General features: G+C 34.5%; 1 protein-coding gene across 40 annotated transcripts in view; it reads left to right on the forward strand.

The window, feature by feature from the left end:
• Nucleotides 1–21,767, forward strand: part of PTPRD (protein tyrosine phosphatase receptor type D) — a 1,154,223-nt gene that overhangs the window by 916,587 nt on the left and 215,869 nt on the right. For all 40 annotated transcript variants that reach the window (XM_071425013.1, XM_071425049.1, XM_071425014.1 and 37 more), the window contains 2 exons: nucleotides 16,220–16,365; nucleotides 20,497–20,638. In XM_071425013.1, the coding sequence (XP_071281114.1) occupies nucleotides 16,220–16,365; nucleotides 20,497–20,638 (288 nt within the window). The remainder of the gene's footprint in view (nucleotides 1–16,219; nucleotides 16,366–20,496; nucleotides 20,639–21,767) is intronic.

A 21,767-nucleotide genomic window follows, 5' to 3' on the forward strand; every position in this document is an offset into this window, starting at 1 on the left:
CAAGAGAGAAGCTGAAGCTCTTCATGTTTTTGAATGCAACCGCCTCAGACATTCCACCACTTCTCCTTCTCCCCACTTCACTCTAAGATCTAGTTTTACAGGTGCAAAACTTACTTCTGGCCTAAACAGATGAATGGGGATACAATTCGGCATCTTAGGACATACACCCAGTGGGCAAAATGAAAAATAAAGAGTAATTCGACCCTAAAATGTGAGATTGGAGTCAGTTTCCTGATTGAGGAAGTATTTTGTGTTGATGGTTACAACCTGAAGACATAAGATGTATTTACTGTAAGCTCTCAATTTCTCACTTGTCTGAAATGTGCTCTTTTCTTAATAAATGAGATCACTGATTGCCTTTCAATATATTTTCTGTAATTTTAATATCTGTGCGTCAGCAGCCGAGTTGCTTGTGAGTCAGGCTGATGAGCATTCTCCTGTAACAGCTCCAGCAATTACAAACCAGAGTGCAGAGATAGTGACTTCTTTCTTACATGTTTTGTTTTGGAGGCCATTTTACAGGTTTGTGTAAACCTGCATTGCAGGCTATTAAGAAAGATAAGCAAAAGTTTCATTTTCCATAGTTATCTGCAAAGACACTTCCAAATCTTTCCTTCAGCTGCATTTTGCTCTGCTAAAAATTCAACAATTGTTAGAAAGTTAGTAGAATTCATTTTTAATGCCATTCCTGCAAACTAAAACTCTCTCATATTTTCAGTGTATTGTGTTAATGTCCAGTTTATCTTATATGTAGATTGCAAACATTTTTAGGGGGTAAGATTAAGATTTTAAGCATTCTTGAAGGAAGATTATCCTTTCTGGTTTGCTGAATATAGCAAATTCAGATCAAATTTTATGAGGGTGCTAAAGGTTCTACAAATTCTAAATAATGCTGATATAAATAAATGCATTATTTATTATTTTGTAATGTAATTCCTGTTCATCATTGTTTACCCACTCATTAGCTTTATTTCACTGGAATTTTTCTTGATTTCTTCCAAGATTACAGGGAGGACTAACAGACCTGGAAGAAATTGATCATGCCAATCAATACAGAGGGAAACTTAAGGCCCACTACCAATGTAGCCTGGATATTTACCGGGACTTTTGAAACATAGAGGTGTGATGAAGTGCTACAAAGAATTTCATCCAGTACATATGGAGGTTTTTTATATAAGGACACACAGATACATATTTGGCCTCATTTCACAGGGAATACTTTCACTACAGGCTGCTAGAATTTCTACTTTAGTGTAATTTTTTTATGCTGTAGGAGCAGACCTAGATTTACCAAATACATAAAAAACACGATAGATTTTCTTTCATAGCTACAAACTAGCTTTGCACTCTCTCCTGTATCTTGCCATTCAAAAATGCTGAAGTCTAAACAAACGGTATATGAATTTGAAATGTTTATATCTCTCTCTCTTCTCCTTGTAGTTGTTACCTTATGAATATAACTCTAGAATTTAGTTAGGATTAAGAGAAAATGAATTAGCAACTACAGTTAATGAAATAAGAATAAAGATTAGGATGAATAAATACCTATTTTCTACTTGCAGAATTGCACATACTTTTGGAATGAAATTCCAGAATTATTCTCTTCTCTCTGGTGACCAGTGACAGGACCTGAGGCAGCAGCATAAACTTCTGTCAGGGGAGATTTAGACTGGATATTACAAAAAGGTTCTTCACCCAGAGGGCGTTTGAGCACTGGAACAGGTTCCCCAGGGAAGTGGTCACAGCACTAAGCCTGACAGAGTTCAAGGAGAATTTGGACAATGCTCTCAGACACATGGTGTGAGTCTTAGGACTGTTCAGTTCAAGACCACAATTGTACTTGATGATATTTGTGCGTCACTTTCAACTAGGGTGTTTTGTAATTCTATGAAAAGAAATTCTGTGCTCATACTTTCTGAGCTAAACCAATATCCAGTCTTGAATTTTAGTAAATTGATTTTAAATTCTTTTGAAGAATTTTTTTATCAGAAACTCAAACCTATTTATATTTTTATCTGCAAAACTCAAGCACAATATTTTAATTAGTTCATTAGAAACACAGGTTTGTTTTTGTCTCATAGGAAAACTCCCATTTACTTACTAACTTTTTGGGCAGTGTAGTATGAGTGCCTGTCAGCCAAATAATTAGTTCATAACCTATGGAATTCATCCTGTACTCTGTGTTATGGTTACTTGATATGGTGAGTCTTTGCTTGAGCACAGGTATGAGTAGTATCAGTCTATCCATCCAACTTTGAAACAGTCAGATTGTGCATAAGAAGGTAAGTTTGCAAATTTTTTATTTTTGGAAGCTATGTAAGTAGTAACCTGATCACAGTACTGCACATGTTCTTCTCAAGCTGAATCTGAAAAAATGGACCAAATCTTCAACTCGCATAAATTTAAGCATTGTCACTGTTACTGCTGATTATCGAGCAGCTTACACTAGTGAAGGAATTAGGCTGCTCATTTAAGAAGTCAGTTTACCTGCTCATATGGTCCATATTTCCCTCAAGAAAGGGAAAATTTTACATAATTAGAGCTATGTAATGGGTAAAATCTCTTGAACCAAACATAGTGTCAATTAATGACTTAGGTGACTTTCTAATTAAGTAGAAAAATAATATTTTAAAAACAGTCCAGTCTTCAAGGGTTGCCAAACTCTAATGATCTTTCACAGAAATTTAGTTTTGTAAGAAACCTAGTCAAGTTTGGTAGCAATGTGGCAGTTCAGGAAAAAATGCTGTTCTCCAAAATCTCTACTTCTATTAATACCCATGTCCACTGGGCCATATATTAGACAATCCTCATTTTGTGAAAATAACTGTAAAAATCTTTAGAAACTTTACAGATGCTTTGTCTTGAAAAGCAGTACTAGTACTGACGTACTTCACGACCATACAAAGTCTAGCTATATGGTCAAAAGGCTGACTCTGTTTAGGAATACCAGGCAGCAGATTTTCTTTGGCACCATTATTTCACTGTTGTGATTTAAAGCAAAATTTAGTGTATTTTTCACAGCATTTGAAGAACCTAATAGCTCCATTCTTAGGAAAATGGTTAAAAATAGAAAGGAAAATCCATAATGGGTTTAATCATCTGTGTGAAGTATCCAGGGTGGAATTTATTTCAATAATCTGTGTGTTTTTACATCATTCACTTAAGCACTCAGTTCTATGGTGGCCTTTTTAAACATTCATCTGATCTTGGGAGTAAGATAGCTGCTCCTAGAAGTATATGTCTGGACATTGGAGGGAACTGTATGACTTTTTAATCTGTTCTTCATTGTTCATTCACACAAAACTATGTACACCTACTTGACTTTTATTGTCCTTTTATTTCTTTCAGAAAAGAGGTTAATTTATTCAGTCCTGAAAGGTCAAAGTGAATCAGAATGTGGGAAAGAACATGAGTATTTTCAAATAGCAATGATGCAGACAATTGGCTCTGGCTCTACAGTTCAAAATCGAATATTTTTTCTGTTTGCAGTGTTTGGCAATTAAAATTACTTTGTCATAGGGATCCTGCCTTTTAACAGTGTAATGCTTTAGCCATTGAACTAATTTCATACTTCTTTGCTATGGTGCAGAGGAATCACCTGTAAACAAGATAAGGAAGAAATTGAGGGCATGGTGGAAGCATTCACTGGGAAACGATCAGAAAGCTTAAGAAATAAGCCCTTACTTCGATCAGAAAGGACTTAAATTCTCAGATCTGAGAGAACAGGGGAGGCTCAAGATATGTATCGGATAAAGAACTCAGTTCCACTTGAAAAAAGAAAATGTGCTGGTGGGTTGAAAAAGAAATTTGACATTCAAGTGTTAGAGGAGATTTGAACTTGGAGGTCACCAGTATGGAAAGATTTACACACCTATACAAAACTTCATTTTGATAGTGACAAAACTAACACCTTTGTAAAGGATTGCAGAAAGCAATGGAACTAAGTGTGTGTAGTGGAATATGGATTGGTATAGGTTTTGTAGAGATACATTATAAGGAACTTGAAAGTTTGTTGTTGGATAGTGGTGTCAGTTCTGAAGTTGAACATAGTTGTGACTGTTTAGATATGCTCTGGCTACCTTAACCATTAGGCAGACAGCACAGCCTGATTGTCTGCAAGGTCCATGTAGTTCTTTGCCTGCTTGAGGGATCTGTGGCTAACAGTTAATTGTATTGCCTTACCTTAATTAAAACTGACTAGAACATGTGTATATGACTGTACTTACAAGATTTACTGCAGTATGGGCAAACTCAAAGGTGAGGGATGCTTTGACACTATTTAAAGTGTTGGGTGCTATAAATAACCACATTAGCCTTATGCTCTCAAATGCAAAAACAGTCTTTCATTTTTTCTTGTACTGTTTTTTCTTTTTTAGGTTTTTTTTTTTTTTTGCTACATTAAGTCATATAGTCAGCCTTATAAGTTCTGATTTTTTTTTACATGACTGGTAATCTGTAACCTTGGTCTGAAAGCATGATTATTTCCTTGAACAAACAGCAGTTCTTAACTACAGAAGGTGAAGTATGTCTTCTTTAGATTAATCTACCTCAATATTTTTTTCTGTATTTCTTTCTTATGAATTTATATTTATAACATAAAATAATTTCCTATTAACCTAGTCTTGTATACACTATATTAATTTCCCCATTCTTGGTGTCTCCATATCCGGGCATATAGCTTTTTTGTCTCTAGGAAGGAGCAGTTGGAAACATCCTACTACTCCTGTCCTGGTAACAGGGAACAACTTCAGAGAAGCTACTACATCCAGTAAGTGAAAACCTTAAAAATAAACAGAGACCACAGGTCATTATGTTTGCAGCTTTTGATACCAGGTAGGATGTCACAGGTTGGAGGTCCTTGGCCAGTGGAATCTCCTGCATTGGGAAGAGTGAAAACTCTACTTGTTTTAGCTCTACCCAGCAGATGTGTTCCTGTATACCCATGCACAACTAATTATATAATCACAACAAAAGACTTATATACCGTGTTGTTATGCTACAGGTTGATACAAGATTAAGCATGTTCGTATCAATTTACTACATGGCTGTCTTTTGAGGAGGAAGAAAGCACACAGATGTTCAAATCTATTATTCCTAATCATTAAAAGTGTTGCTGTGGTTAAGGCCAAACACATTAAAAAATACATCCGGTACTTCAGTGGGCTGATTTTCATTTCTGTCAGTAATAATTTTATATTAATTCTTTTCCCCACCTTCCTTTTGTTTTGGTACCATATATTGCGTTACATTATATTGTTACTATTGCAGTGAGAAGTTAAGAGTAATGAAACCAAAACCTTCCAAGATTTTTTTTTTGAAAGCTGTCTACTTTTAAAAGAGGATTTGTTTTACAAGAGCAAGCATAAAAGTCTAACTTCTCAATATTTATTGCTAACTCTAATTAGAATTTTTTCCAGTTGTGTGTGCCAGCTTATGACACAGTAAGATGCCAAATTATTGAACAACCAGAAGCTGCTTTTCTAAAGGCATTCAGTGAAGGAACAATACATGTAGTAATTGATTCTTGTGATTTATGAACAATACAGTAATTCATTCAAGAGGTTTTACTATTATCTTATGAGAGGTATTGCATGTTAAAGAACATAAAGATTAAATTACAACTTTCTAGACAGCCCTTGGGAGCAAGCAACTTTTATATACACTGAAATGTAAGTTTTCAAACATTCTTAATTTTTTACTAAAGATATGTGACTGACTGGCATTATGGTAATATGTAAAGATTTTATTTTTACCTAAATTTTTACTTCAGTAGACCTGAGATTCATCTTGGTTTGGGTTATCCTTCTGCCCTGTTTGAATATTAATTTCTGCTTCTCTTTTTCTTTTTATCTTTTTTTTTTTTAATGAAATGAGCTTTTTTTATCTTGTCTCTTATTCCTGTCTTTCCACAGCCCAATTCATTTTATATTTGGATATTTGATACCAGTTATTTTGTTTTCTGTTTGGTGCGATGCCATATTTGTTGCATCCCCAACTTTAGTAATCTAACCTCATATGAATTTTTGTCAGTACTTTCAGTTTTTTGTGAGAAGTTCATTTCTGGTTGTCTTTTTGTATTCAGAAGGAAAAAATCAGTGAAAAATTAATTTTTGAAACAGTGCAGATTATCTTCTACCTTTTGTAAATCTTTCCATAAGCAGATAGTAGCTCTGATGATGGAGTGCAGTGACTGATCACTTGATATTTTCTACATTTTGAATTGGCCGTTGAGATTAAGACATACAGAAAGTTGAATCGATTGACAGCAAACCAAAGTTCTCAGTTCTCTTCATGAACAAACAGTCAGCCATTTTCAAGTATACTTTCAAGAGGTTGCTGAAGCTCAATATGGAAAATACAATTTCCTTAAATCTCTAATTTTTGAACATGCATATTAGATCTAAACAGATGTATATATATTTATCTAGATGTTATCTAGATGAATATTTTAAGTGATTGTTACTATTAACATGGTAAATGTTAATAGTACATTTAAAGCATTCAATTCTATTATTTAAGTGGACACACACAATATTAATCATATATCACTGAATTTTAGTTATGGTGCAGAATGATACATTTTGCAGAAATAATTTATTGTAATTTATAGAAGTACATCCCTCTTAGTGTACTCCTTTGAGTACATACTTCTTAGAGTCAAAATGAGCAGTTCTTACTCTGTACACTTGAGCAATGTGAGCTCATTTCCTTAGAGAAAAGAGTGCTAATTAAACCAACAATTTGCAATACTGATATGCAGAGGACTGCAGTTTTCCAAGACTAGTAAGTTTTTCAAATAGCTACTGATTTCTACTGACACTTCAAATTTAGATTTGAGTACGGTTTGTTTGTTCATTTTTGTCTTCTTTGCCCTGATAGAAGTGTCACCTATGTAGTAAGTAGGTAGGACTTAAACTGGAACATTTCATTCAATGCATGAGCACAAATCCCTGCACAAATTTTGTAAATACAGTGGCAGTAACAACTGTAATACTCTTCCCTATGTTTTCCGACATAATCTAAGTAGCATAATCCTGGAATTAAGTAAATTGAGACACGGAGGTTAAGTAATTTGCCTGAAGCTAAACAGCAAGCAATTAACAGAGATGGGATTAGAATTACAAAGTTTTGGCTGTCAGCCCTCCCTTCTGTCCAGGAGCCAGCTGCCACTTTCAGTGCTTCTGGCTTCCAGTCCTATCTCTTGAGACTAAACTTCAGTGAATTTTTTTTCTTCATGCTACTTAGATATGAACTTAAAAGGAAAGCATGACTAGGACTGATACTATTTTTTAAAAATTATTTTTATAGTTGTTGTAGAGACCTATCTGCCTTAGTAAGAAAATAAAGAAGCAGATCCTTGTTGGTAGTTATATTTTAGAAATTTATACTTTTCTTTTAACGATGGCCATGAATCATACTTTCCAATTGTAACAGATTTCAGAGTGAAAATCTCTATGCTAGGTCAAATGTAATTTTTTTCCTTATTTATTTTAAGAAAAAAAGGTTTGATTGTGTCCTACAGAGTCTTACGCCATTCTTTTAATAGCATGCTCTTGACTGAGTATCCGGTGTAGGTAGTGTTATGATTTCTTGGTATCTCTTTTTAAAAGAAGAACAAATTTATGTTAAAGACAGAAGAATGGAAAATACATTATTGAGAGATAGATGAGATAGATATAAGCTAGGCACAGCACTACAGGTTTATCTTAGATGTATCTCTAACCACTGAAAATTATACTAAAAATTACTGAAGTGACCTGACTAACCCTGCAAGATTCTTGTAAAGCAAGTGCAATGCTACACCACTATATACATTATATCAAATAATTGTATTTTCAGTGATTTCAGGTAATAGGTGGCAGAATAGATGTCATTGTATGAAGTGCTATTACATGTCACAATTAAAAGAGAAATGAACTTCTAGTGATTAGAAGTTTACCTTTAGGGGGTGATATGTTTCTTTTTGGTTATGTGTTTTTGCTTTTTAATAAAATCCTTGATCTGGTAACACCTCTGTTGTCCATTTCTTTGTATGAGGTTTTAGTTCTCATATTTTTACGTGCTTCAATATGCTTCAAATCTGTGCTGGCATAACTTTACTTGAGACAATCTAGAACAAATTTAGCCCCTGTACAGGTTCATGGAGCAGATGAACCTTGAGTACCTTACAACTAGTATTTCTTGCATTTTTGCAGTGCATTGTCCTTAATGACAACAAAATGTGGTTGTTATTTGCAACAGGACCTATACACAGTAGGACTCAGAAAATATACAGTATCAAAAATACTGCCAGTGTAAATACATTCTAATCAGTGCTTTTATGTCTGCACAGCCATATCCCAGAGCAGGCTGCTTGTGCTATGCTAACCACACTGATGTATTGTAAGTGACTTGTAGGCAAGGAACTGGGACAATCCACTGGGGCCTTTAGTCACTGAATCTTTTTTAATATCTATAAACAGTTTTCTGACCTAGTTTATGAATGTCTGCTTTTGTATCAGCAATGCATCATCCTACAGGCCATGCCAACCTGTCTTACAGTACAGCTGAAGGTGGGCTGCCTTGCACAGCTCACAGAGCTTGCTGGTAAGAGGAGTATATATTCTGTCGACTTGGCTGAACATCTAATTTAGGTTGCATATAAATGATCTTTGAAGGTAAATGGTAAATGTTGGTTTATAATTAATAGAAAGAGGTGTTGATCAAGTTTTGGGATGAAACAGGCCTAACTTAGTAAGAAGGAAGGAGATTTATGAGTCTCTCCTAACTAGGTTTTTTAATTATTATTACTTTATAGCAGCCTTAATGATACTATCTTTTTTTTTACCAGTTTAGCTCAATAAATTATACTTATGTCAAGTCATGTAATCTCCTAATGCTGTTCTGCAAGTAGAAAGTCATCTTGAACCCCTTAATTCCCCATATTGCATATGTTCATATGGGCTGTGAGATTTGATTAGACACAAGCATACTTCTGCTTGAATAGGAATTATGAGAATTTGCTTATGTGAATGCCTTGTCAAGCATTAACACTGAATCATATTAGTATGTAGAGTCAGTATTATTACTAGATAGTTGATTTTGCTTTCACAGTCAGTAATCAGCATAAATGGCAAGGTATGCATTTTGTTGTTTTTAGATAAATAAAATATGAGTGGAAGTTTCATTTCATTGTTACAGTGCCCCAGTTTTATGCTTCCTCATTTTGGTACCTGTATTTTGAGAGTTTTAGTAAGACTGAAACACTTCTAAAGGTCATCTCTCTAGTCATAACTCAGATATTCCCAGTCCCTAATTGAAACTTGTAGTGTCTCATTTTTTCCTACCTTTCTTTTGGAGCAAAACTCTTCTGGAAAGAGATCAGCTTGCCTGGCATTTTAAATTTCACTGCTTTTACTCTGCACATTGAAAAGGAGCGTCAGCTCTCAGTTACCAAATAATTCATATGCAGTCTGCAGACATTAAAATTTGAAAAAGGAGCAGTAGAGAGCTTTGAAGCAGAATTTCCTTTTGTTAAATTAGTGAATATGACAAGGTTATGTAATATTCCTGGGGGATAAAGTGGTGCACGTCACTAACCTTTTAGATTCAAGAGACTTCATGCTTTTTATTTGCTGCTGAAAGAAGGCTTAGTACTGGATTTACTAGCAAGGTCCTCTTTCTAACTGAGGTAAATTAAGTTCCACCTAGCTTTTACATATACTTTTGTGATAAATATTGTGTATATACACAAGCTTATACCTATTTTGTTTTGTAATGTGCATTTGAACATGTGCTGTTTTATGACTTAAAGGCGTATCTGCAGTTGAGTTAATATCATGAACACTGGGTTAATAGTGCTGGAATTCCTATGGGCATGGGGGAAAAAAAGGGAGAATTCTTGCCCTACTATGCATTTACTGGATAGTGAGTATTACTTAGTCATATGCTTGCATATTTCAGTGCTCAGGTTAGCCAAATACTAGAACCAAACATCCTGATTATCTTTTCTTGAACTCTAGTGTAAACCAGGATTTTTGTGTAGAAAGAACCGAAGAGACCATGAAGTAAGGGAAGATTCAGAGGCAAATGTATACTTCATTTTCTGTAGCAGTATTTAAATGCAGGCTAAATTTTGTATTTAAGCTAGTGCATATGTAGCACCGATAGCTGAGACTGGGCATCCAACCTGAGGAATGAAGGCAAGAGGGCATGGCTGTGGGAGTAGGCCTGGTTTTGGGAGGTTTCTCCTTTCATCTGATCATCTATGAGACTGACTGTGATAGCTTGTAAACCCTGGCTTCCTGTTAGGTTTAGCACAGTGTTGCTCTAATAAGGCAGTAGTTAATGGTTGGCCCGAGTTTTACACTAAATGTGCCAAAAATTTTTCATGAAACCTGCTTAAATTGTTAGTCGGTTGCTTGCAACAGTTTAAATAAAAACAGAACAGCAATGTATACTGCTTCAGCTTCTTTCTACTTCAAATATAAATGTATTGGTCTATACTATTAGTAAAAGGCTTTTTTTCGCAGGTTTTTCACTTAAGTTCTTCTTATTTGTGAAAGCCTTTTTCATTCTCTCAGTTATTATAAGCTTAAAATGAACATGTGTGAATGTGTGTGAATGATATTAGTTGGCAAATAAACGTCTGCTGCTGTCTGTGTTAGTTCATATACCTCCCATGTCCCTAGGGCTCAGATAATGTCTGTCTCTAAAAAAGGCATACATAATCCGCAATGAAATGAGCTGGTAACAAGGTTTGCAGAGCTTAAAGGTACACATTAAATGTGTGCTATTTTAACATTAGACCTTTTGGAAAATGTAACCTACCTATCCTGCTTGTGAGACATTACTTGTAAGTCTGCAGTTTGACTTCTTATTTCAGGGAGGAATGAACCTAATGGCCCGCCTACTACACTGACACTGTGCATTGAAGGAAATTTGAAAATATAAAAGATAGGATTGACTTTTCATATTTTCCTTGAGACATCAGCAAGTGATTTTTTTTTTTTTTGAGCTGCTTACTTAATCTGTAGGGCAGCTTTATTCTGGCAGATTGAAGGTTGGGAACTGGAGATTACTGCTAAATTGGAAAAATAGCCCCAAACCATAACCATAACCAGAAACCTCTCTCAAATACCAGTCCTTTGTTCTGAATGCTTTTGCTTTTAGAAGAATGCATATTAAAGAAAGAAGGTGGGATGATGAGTGTTTCAATTATATTATCAAAATTTTATTACTTTTGTAGGGACTGAATTTTTAAGAGGATGCTGTGATGCCTGTAAAGTAAAATTGCTTGATTTCATTTACCCAGACTTTTGTTTGTACCTAGAAATAGTTTCTGGGAAACAAATGGATCAAAATTTTCAGCAGGACTTCATTGGCATGGCTGAAATGCATTTAAAAGTTGAAAGACACAATACCAATAATTTTCATTTATATAATAATAATACCATTGCACTGCTCAGAGTATGATGACATCTGAAGATTGTGGTTTTGCTATTCTTCTTGCTGAAGGATGTTAAGGCAAGGGCAATTTTAAGATGAAAAACAGTTTTAAGTGAGAAACAGAAAAATTTCACAGCTTGTGACTGACAGAAAAGAGCTTTTAGGAACATACTACTTGTTAACTTAGTAGTTTCTTTATGCAGATTTCATTAATACAAATTATTTCTTGTCCTTACAGAAACAAAAACTAATTAGATTTTCTTACATAGCCAGTGTGCAGGTCTTCTGTAAGTGCAGGTTAGAATTAAGGTGAAACAATTACTTGTAAAATGATCAGTCTAACTGATGACACAAATTATTACTAATGGGTAAATTAGCTGCTAATGCTTTATATAAGGATGTTTTGAAATTTCTATTAAGTGATTTTCTATTAAGTACTATGTATATGTATAATAGTTTTTTAATATATTAACTGCTGGAGGGATTGTGAAAATAATAACGAATCATGAAATTTGTAATGCATCAGTACAGTATCAGACTGTGATTAAGTGCAATATTTGCCTGTTTGTTCCTTTTTACCTGGACAGGAATCTTCACCACCTTCACCATCATTAAATATGAACCAGTCTATGGCCTTTTTATTTAGAATATATGGCATTGTCTCCTAAGTCTAGAGTGTAGAATAGAGTGACTGTTGCAAAATGGAAAATGGGGTAAATAAAGGTGTTGGGTTGGTTTGGGTTGGTTTGGTTTGGTTTGATTTGTGGGCTTTTTTCTTTCTTGCCTGTATTTTTGGGGTTTTTTGGTGGTTGTTTTTAATTGTGTTTATTTGAATTTTTACCGCATGAGAAATTTCTGAGTGTGTAATTTGACATGGGAAGAATCACTACAGAATTTTTTACTCAGAGTCCATTTGCATACTCCCTGAAAGTTTTTGCTACTAGACCAGTAAGACTATGCTAAGTGAAAATGGTATGTGTGATTGTATGTGTGCCAGACCACATTGTTTACTCTGCTGTCAACCTACATTTCTGAGTCTGAGGTGAAAACATTTCATGGGAAAAGTTGTGATTGTCATCTTCCAACTTTTATTGGTACAAAATGAGTCTTTATACCTGAAAAAGTTACTGTAATTTTTAGGGAATCTCCTCAAATATGTGTGAATGTATTAGCAAATGAGGCATTTGAAATAAGTGTCTTTGCATTTTTAGTTTTTTCTGATGTCTTTATTTACCCTTGCTATATATGCTTACAAAGGATACAATATGATGTACTTTTTGGCAATTTTTGTTCTGACCTAGTAAAATTTTTGGTATTTCAGGCATATGATGAAGTTTAGTCCTAAATTGAATTATTTTATACTAGGAACTTTCATGCACCCCAAACAGAGAAACTGGAAACAAATGGATGAGGATCTGCATCCTCTATGTGTCTTTTCCACAGTAAGTTCACATGCTGAGCTAGCTGTAGTTGGACTGCAGGCATCCTTTTAGCTTTCACTTTAAAGAAGGTGAAGTCTTATCCTCATATTCACCTTTTCATAGAGGAGTATGTCCATAAAAATGTCTCTACACAAAAATAGTTTGCAGTAGCTGTGGAAAAAAGGGGGCTGAACTTCAAAAGTATTTTGTCAGACATTTTATTTGAGTGCAGACGAAAAGTATTGCAGTTCCTTAAACTGCAGCACAGGGAACAAAACAGCAACTTTAAAATGGATTATTCTATAACATAATGAAATGTGAATTAATTAATTCAATTCACTGTTTCAGAACTCTACTTAAACTTTAGAAAGTCAATGTAGAGGCGCAGAAGGGAAGAAAGAAATTTCTTATGCTCATGCCAAGATATTCAAATGTTCCAATCAAAATGAGTTATTTTAGTGTCACTTTAAAAATATATTTTATGGAGCCATAATGTGCAAAAAAACTCCACTTCTATCTGGATAGTGGTAAACCATCTCTCATTTCAGAGAGGGCCCTTGAGGGGACAGCTTGACTGTTCATTGAAGCAGCAGCCTAATTTCTGTGGGGTTAAACTCTGTAAAACAAATAAATGCAAGCTCAGTGTATTTAACATGAGCTAGCAATAAATTCAATTTTCCCTTGCATATTAAGAGTGTAATTTGTACTAGTTTTGTAGTTGTCACTTTGGCTTCTCAAGAGTCCCAGCAAGAAGTGCGTACCAAGTAGGAGATGGTGGGAGCCCTCAGCCTCTTGAATGCCAAAGCTTGTGGTGCTCTTCAGAAGTCCAAGTTACGGGTATCTCCCACTCTGATTTTTTTTTTTTCTTTTTAGCTTGACAAGGTATCAAAATTCACTACTAGTATCAATATCTGAGTAGGTACAGCTATATAAGCAAGCAAAACTTGGCTTGTTCTTGCATTTAAAAGGTAATACTGCAGCAATTTTTATGATTCTCTTAAGAAAATTTAAGTACAGAAATATGAGATGATTTTAAGTGAATTTCACTTATTTTATTTTAATTACAATTGTGTGATTTTAACTGCATTTATTGATGTTACCAAGGAGAGTTCCAAAAGTGCTGAAAGACTCTGGTATCATAGATGGTAACATATTACATCTTATTTTTTTGGAAGATTTAATTGCAGTGGAAGGTTTCCATATAGATTGTTGCTGTGCTTAATGAACTGTGTTGTGGAGAGTTTTTCTTGAACTATGCACTGCTGTTGTTAAGGGAGATCAAAAATAGTTGTCAGTTCTCAATCAAAATTGCCCTCATGTTAATAAGCACAACTGTGTGTGCAGTTTAATTGTGTTTGCTGTCAGAGTGCCTAGCAGCTTAGGTCACAATCAATGTCAAGAAACTGACAACATTAATTGTAGAGATAATTTGTGTCAAACCTTAATTAACAACTTTTATAAAGATAAAGGCAACAAATACCACTTTTCATTTTTGCTTCTGCTGGGTTATGATTTCACATACCCTTACACTGATGGTAGTTGCTTTATATGTAACAAGATGAACATTTTGATAGACTAATAAAAAGAGGGATTGCATAGTACTTACCTGTCCCCATGGCAGATAATTTTATAAATTTATTTGTGTTCTAAGAATAATTTATCTTCTCTGATATCATATGATACTTGAAAAATAACTGACTTACTTCCAATATTACATATTGGAGGAGAGTTGTGGCAGTGTTTTTTTATAGAAATGTCTTACTTATGTAAAAAGAAGTTTGACCAGACAGATACATACCTTATTTTTTTTCGGCTAGATTATGGTCTAAGTGAAAAACAAAGATCAACCCAATTCCATTCTATTCTGGCCTGTGAAGCTTTTTTATTGATGTAGATAATATTAGTCACATCATACAAGAAAGTGGATTTTATATACAGCCTTAAAACCTTGTTTTCCTTGAGAAGAGTCCACAAGTTGAAAATTGCATCATTATGTACAACTGCCCTTGTTTCCTGTGTCTAATGCTATCTATGCCTCTAATGCTAGGTGGCTAATAAACAAAAGCTTTACTAATTGCTGGTTAGCAAAAGTTCACGCAGGATGGCAAAAATACTGTTGTTCAGGTAGCTGGAGCTAAGCATTCAGCCATATTTCTGTAACTCCACGATGTAGGTAATAATGCTCTGCAGAAGCCAGTATTCAGTTTTTGTAAGGAGTCATAGCAGCTATAGTCCTATAGTCCTCCACCAGATTTTGGACAGTTCTGCATAAGAAATTTCTGGAAAACTGGTTGTACACCTTAGAGCAGTTAAGTTTGGTGAAAGGTTTTTAATTTAATTTATTGCTATGTGTACTATTTGCTGCCTATGAGGTACTATACAGAGTTACTGTGTGCTCTTGGACTTTGTCATGAAGTGTTTCTCCTTCAGTGCTTTGAGTTCTAACAGTGAATTCACAAAATGTAAAAAAAAAAACCTTAAAGGTGAATGGCAGTGTGTCATTTTTCACTTGGTGGCCCACAATTACAACTTGTGCCACAGAATGTCAGTATATAGATTCATTTGAGTCTCTTTACATATCACAGTGCTGAGTTAAAACAAAAAGGGTTCAAAGAGAGTAGTTTTGTTGAAACCCAGATGCTCTTCATCAGAATATATTTTTGCCTTTTTTGTGGTCCAGACATAAGGCCTGGGAAAGGATCTCTAGTATTTTCACTTAAAGTGTGTTTTATTTACTAAGGTTTTGGCAATTTTTGACATCAGAGAAGTTGTTTCATAATTTCCCCATGGCAGTAGTAGTACACTGTTTTGCTGGAATGTGCTCTTGCATTTTGGTTTTGGTACATTTTTGCCAGGAAAATTAGCAAAGCATAAATCTCTCTTCTGATACAATCCTTTTTGCCTGAACTCTTAATACATAATAATTTACCTCCACCATGCAAAATTACAAATGCTTTCTCCTAAATGTCACTGATTTTAATGTCTCAAAGGTGAGCTTCCTGTTTTCATGACACCCTGTGATCACAGCATCAAGTAGCTAATCGTGATATTATTCCAGTTGATTGATGAGCTCATTTTGCAACAGAAGTCAAATTGGATTTTTTATTTATAATCGTGATAAAATATAATGTGTGATCTCGCTATTCCAATGCCATCAAATTTCTGTTTTAATACAAATTTCAGTAGTAAAATCTGTAAGTACTTTCTTGACCTTTTAGGTCTTTTAAAATAATGCTTTCTCATGCAGGTGAATGCTATCACTGGAGAAACAAAGCATTTCCTTTTTTTAAATTTTGAAGTCTTGATTCGACTTTTTTAAAAATTATGTTTACTGCTTGTATTAATATAGTTAATTTTTTTTTTTCTTTCAGCACCACCAAAGTTTACAAGAACTCCCGTTGACCAGACAGGGGTTTCAGGAGGAGTTGCCTCATTCATCTGTCAAGCCACAGGAGATCCAAGACCTAAAATTGTCTGGAACAAAAAAGGAAAGAAAGTCAGCAATCAGAGATTTGAGGTATTAGGTCCATTGTTCTGTTCCTCTGAAAAACATTTTAATTCCAATTTTGTTTTTAATCCCACTTTGTGCGCTTTATTAACGGTGATTTAGCAGAATAGAATTGACTATCAGGGATAATTTGGTGGGAATACTCTAATGAAGTTTTTAATTTGGAAAACTGGTTGTGCGTAGACCCATTAAAGAGAAAACTGCTGCTGCTGTTTTCTAAGCTTGCATGGTTGAACTGGGAGCTCTGTGGTGCCTCTGTTCAGTTTGCTGGTTCATGGAGAGCTTATGAAGAACTTGAGTTGAGCAGTGACTGCTGTCTCCAAAGAGCAAACCATCTCCTTTTCTGACAAGGTGCATCGAGCAGGCTTAGTCTTTGGCTGCTTCTGCTGCCACAATTCCTTACCCCTTCTGATGAAAGGAATGAAAGGGGCACTGTAGTTCCTGCTGCTGAAGAGAAAAAATAAAACTTGCTTGCTTTTGATTTTTTTCTTAACAATAAATTAGGAAAAGGCTTGGAGGAAGATGTTTCTCTCCACAATCTTCAGTTAAAGGAAACAGTGAAAATAATCTGCTCAAAGGATTCTGATTTTTTGAGGGAAATAAGAAAACAAGTATTATTCCCTCTTGTAGTGGCAAGAATAATTAATGTCAAATATGGATTGACCTTTAATATGAAGTAAAAACTCAGAAAATGGGGGAAAGCTTTTGGAAGAGATATCAAAACACACTAAGAGTGTGCAATTGTCTCTTAAATGTTTTCAGTGTTAGATATGAGAGTTCTGTTTTCTTGAAAGCAACTGTTCAAAGATTAAAGGTTTGTATATAAAATGTTTGTGACATGCATTTTATGAGAAAATTATCTAACATATAGTTATTAACAACCAACTGAATATTAAAGTCCTCTATATTAATTTTTATTAGCATTTGTGAAGATCGTTTTTCCTGGCTTTCAGGTTAGATTCTTTTAGAAGAACTGCATTTTGTCTATAAACCAAATTTATTTTCTTGATTTTTGGTTCAATAAATATCTAAAGACATTGAAATTTGTTCATTACCCATTATAATTTCTGGCTTGTGTATTTACTACAGCATGAAAAACAAAATCATTAATTTAAATGTTACCTCCTAGTGCCAAAATTGTTTGCACTTTGCAGAGCATATGCAGAGCTGTAATTGGCTAGAGGGATTAACATAGAAGGTTTATCATAAATTTTACACAATTTATCCTCTTCTGTTCACAGAACTTTCACTCAAAGTGAATTCTAAACAGAGAATGATGGTGCATGTATATGTTTACTGTGTGTTATTCTGCAATATGTCATGGTATATCTCCTTAATATATTGCTTTCTTGGGATCTGTGTACCTGTTTTTAGGGAGAATAGGCAAACATAGAGTAGTTTTATTTCCATAAAAATTATTTGCATGTAACTATAAAAAACACCTTTAAAATGTTTTTAAAATGCCTTTAGTGGACTGTTGAACAAACAGTATAGCCAAGTAAGATGGAGTATATTTTGAACAAATAGATGACTCTTGCCAAGTGTTTTATAATTTTTATCATGTCCGCTGAGCAGAGCAGTTACAAAGTGTGCATATCAAATCATTATTTTAAACAGCTTATCTTGCTGTTCAAAGTAAGGCTGGTAATTCATGCAATAGAATCTTTAAATAAGAAAAGAACAACAGTAGAAATGAGATTCAAAAAATACATATAAAACATTTGGGAAACAAGAAGTGTCCTGAGATTTTCAGCTGGACCAGTAAGAGAATATTTAGTTTGGTTTCTTTCACGTTAATATTTTCTATATTTCTCTCAGTTACTTAATGATGACACACATCAAAATGTTTTACCTGAACACCTGTCTTCATAAAGTAAATACAGCTGGAAATGATTCTAGTGGTCATTCTAGTGGTCCATCTTATGCACATGCTTTCCCAAGCATTCTGGAGGTTATTTTGTTATAATTCAATAAACTTGTACAGTCTCCTACAGGGTTTAAGGAAACTTGTCATGGTTACCTGTGCCCCACGTGAAACCAGAACTCTTGCTGGAACTTGATGTACGTAGCAATTGGGGAACAAGTAGTTTATTTCCTCTCTCTTGACTGTTTATATATTTGAAGACTGCTGTCATTGAAATTTCTTGCTCACCAGCTAATTCTCCCAACTTATTGACAATAGCAGTGAAAGCTAGGCAGTGCTTTTGAAATTAAAATATTCAGTAAGACCTCGAGGGTCTTCTTTATTAATCTTTCAGCTTTTATTTATATTACAGATATAGACTCTGAATGAGGATTCTTTTTTTCTCCTCTTCCTGCAAATTATTTCAAATAATAGGAATTATAGAAATCTGCTTTAATTTGCTGAGAAGTCCTTTTCAGAGGAACTTAAGAAGAAACAGAAAAGGGAAAAATAAAAGTTGAAAATTACATTACTCTACCTTGTGTGCAAAAATGCTTTTATTAAAAAATATCTGTCATAAAAAAAATAAAATCTCATCCAATAGATGGGGAAGAGTTAGGAATTAACTAGCTGTGGTATGCAGGAAAGGGGAGAACTCATTGCATGAAAAAATAAATCCCTTTTATGATTTGTATTTTTGAGACACCAGACTTGAAACTCAATCTCTGCAGTATTTGCTGAATCCAGTCTGCTGCAATTGTTTTCAGTGTCTGTCCAGATACATTTATTCAGCATTCAGGTTTAAACAATAGCAATTACTCTATTTTAAGTATGTCTGTTAGTATTCAGATCCTATACTTGCATTTTGTATCTATAAATTGTTAGTCCGACTGCCTAAAGACTTTAAAATTATTTTTCCCTTATAAATGTCAATTTATTGAGAATTCTAGTTATTCCTTTAATTGTGCTAACATTAGGTGGATATATTGTCTTATCTAGATTAGTTTAAGATGGCTTTACTGGAAGATCAAGAAAAATACATCCTGTGGGCTATCAAACAAAATTCAGTATCAAAAAACTCCAGGGTTCTTATCTTACTTGCACCTCTCCCAAAGCTAAGTAGAAACTGAGCGATTCCAACAATGAAAATAGCAAGATGCAGGGCATATTTACCACCATTTCTGGCCCCAGACTTTATAGCTCTCTTTTATCAACATGTACAGTGGTCTCGTAGGTTCCTTGTGTGAAAATGAGACAGAAGGACACAAAGAGATGTGCAAATAGACATATCTGTAAATCACTTTGTGCATGTATATATTGATTATTTTGTAGAGAAAAACAAGACAAAAAATCTGTCTGTCCTTTGTTTATAAGTACCATTTATCTGATGGTAGTACTGATATCTCTCAGCGATTTTTTAAATTTATTTTTAAAAAAGTAGATTAAAGAGATTACTTCTATTACTTAACTATTAAGAAGGTTTTTCCAGGACCAACAGAGTGTTGCAGTACTCAACAATATTTGAAGTGATTCTGGCTTCAGATCAAGAAGGAAATAAGATCTGCTCAGTGAATTTTCTCATATAAATGTTGTTACTTACTGTGTGAATATTGCAATTTTAAAACTACATCTTAGAACTTTTGCTGTACTATTTAGCCTCCTAAATGATCGCTTTGTTAGATAACTTTACTTATTTTGTGGGTTAAATACAAAGCTAAACTGAGTCATCCTGTTTGGTTCAGAAATTGCAGACAGTCATTAACTTCGGAGCCAAATAAGTGAGTGAGCTGCGCTCTGTGAGTAGAGAGGGAATATAGCTGGCAGCAATTAAAATGAATGTAACTGTCACTTGAAGGTAAAGTACTTTAGCTGAGAGAATTGAGAAGCATTGGTGGTGAACTTCAGAATAAGAGATCATTAAGTCCCAGACTTTTTTCTTAGAGCCCTTGTTTGCTGGCTTGGTTTTTTTGGTTTTTTTTTTTTTCATTTGTTCATTTGGTTTTTGTCCTGTATTTCTTGAAGCTATATTAAAATGGCCACTGAGTACTCACTGATAAACAATGTATGTTCCACTTAAACATTTTCCCATGTGACTGGAATTTGTCCTGCAACATAAATTTGAGAAACAAACCTGTCTTTGGTGACTTGAATACCAACAGGCCACTGTTCATGAACAGATTAGCTGAGGGATAGGTATTTGTAACAACATCTGTGACAGCTTTTGTTTCCTTTTATAGGTAATAGAGTTTGATGATGGATCTGGATCAGTTCTCAGAATACAGCCGCTGCGCACACCCCGAGATGAAGCTATTTATGAATGTGTGGCTTCCAACAGTGTTGGCGAAATAAGTGTGTCCACGAGACTCACTGTTTTACGCGGTAAGTTCTTTCTAAACATGACCCATTCACTTCATAGAGCTTAAAGAGCTGCATTGTTATAAAGCAGAGGATCCTCTCTGGCAGAGGTAAATGCAGTTCTTTATAAATGGACTTCGCTGTAGTCCCAATGCTATTCATTATAAACTTTAAAAAAAAATCCTCAACTGCTGTGTTTGTGACTTTTGACCATAAAATTGTAATGTGAGAATGTACGGTGTGACAGAGTAGACTGAAGAAAAGAAGAAATAAGTGAAATAGGAGTGCCACACATAACAGGTTATCAATTACTACTCAAGCCAACCACTTTATGAATGCACTTGATTCACATTTTAATGCTGCCCTGGGTACCTTAGCTTTGTTCAATCAGCATTTACACAGAAATTTGCTCTATTAACAGTGACCTTGAAAAGTTGCTTGAACAGTTTTTAGATTAGGTTAAGTTGCTGCAGAATTTCTCCCACAAGAAGCAATCATAAAAAAGGTGAAGGCTTCTTCCACTTCAGATATATGTCACCTGAACTGTGTTACTTCAATAAGAATTTTTTGAAAACAATATTCAATTTTTTCAACTCCATCAGGGGCGAGGATATTAATGTACTGCCAAGCCAACTGTCTAGATAATACTCAGGGAAGAAAATACTAGTAGTCAAATGACCTGAACATTTTGTTTTGTCATCGGGAAATGAATAGACGCTAGATTTGGAGTCTCTTCATGAAATAGCACACTCTTCAGTTTGCAGGGCTGGCTTTATGACTGAAAATTACTGTCTTTTATTTTAATATTACATGGCATTAAAAGGTTTGCGAAATTCCTAGGTGCCTGTTTACAGGAATTGAAGATGATTAAACAGCTTTACAGAAATTTAGAGGAAACAGAATTTAGAGGAAAATTTGTGGAATGTGTAATTACAATATGTTTTTTCCTTGATCCTCTATCCCAAGCACCGTAGGGTGACAGGAAGATTTCTTTTTTCGTGTTATTCTCCAAAGTTCAATTTTTACTAAAAAAAAAAAAGTTTCTATAATTTTGTTAGCTATTTTTATCATCGCAGACAGTTCTGACATTAGTGTTGGAGACAGCTAGCAACACTATCTGTGTATATATCAAAAGGACATACTTTTTTTTTCT

This window comes from Agelaius tricolor, unplaced genomic scaffold (genome assembly GCF_023055355.1).
Source record: "Agelaius tricolor isolate 1412-34295 unplaced genomic scaffold, bAgeTri1.0.p SCAF_4, whole genome shotgun sequence".
Lineage (NCBI taxonomy): Eukaryota > Metazoa > Chordata > Aves > Passeriformes > Icteridae > Agelaius > Agelaius tricolor.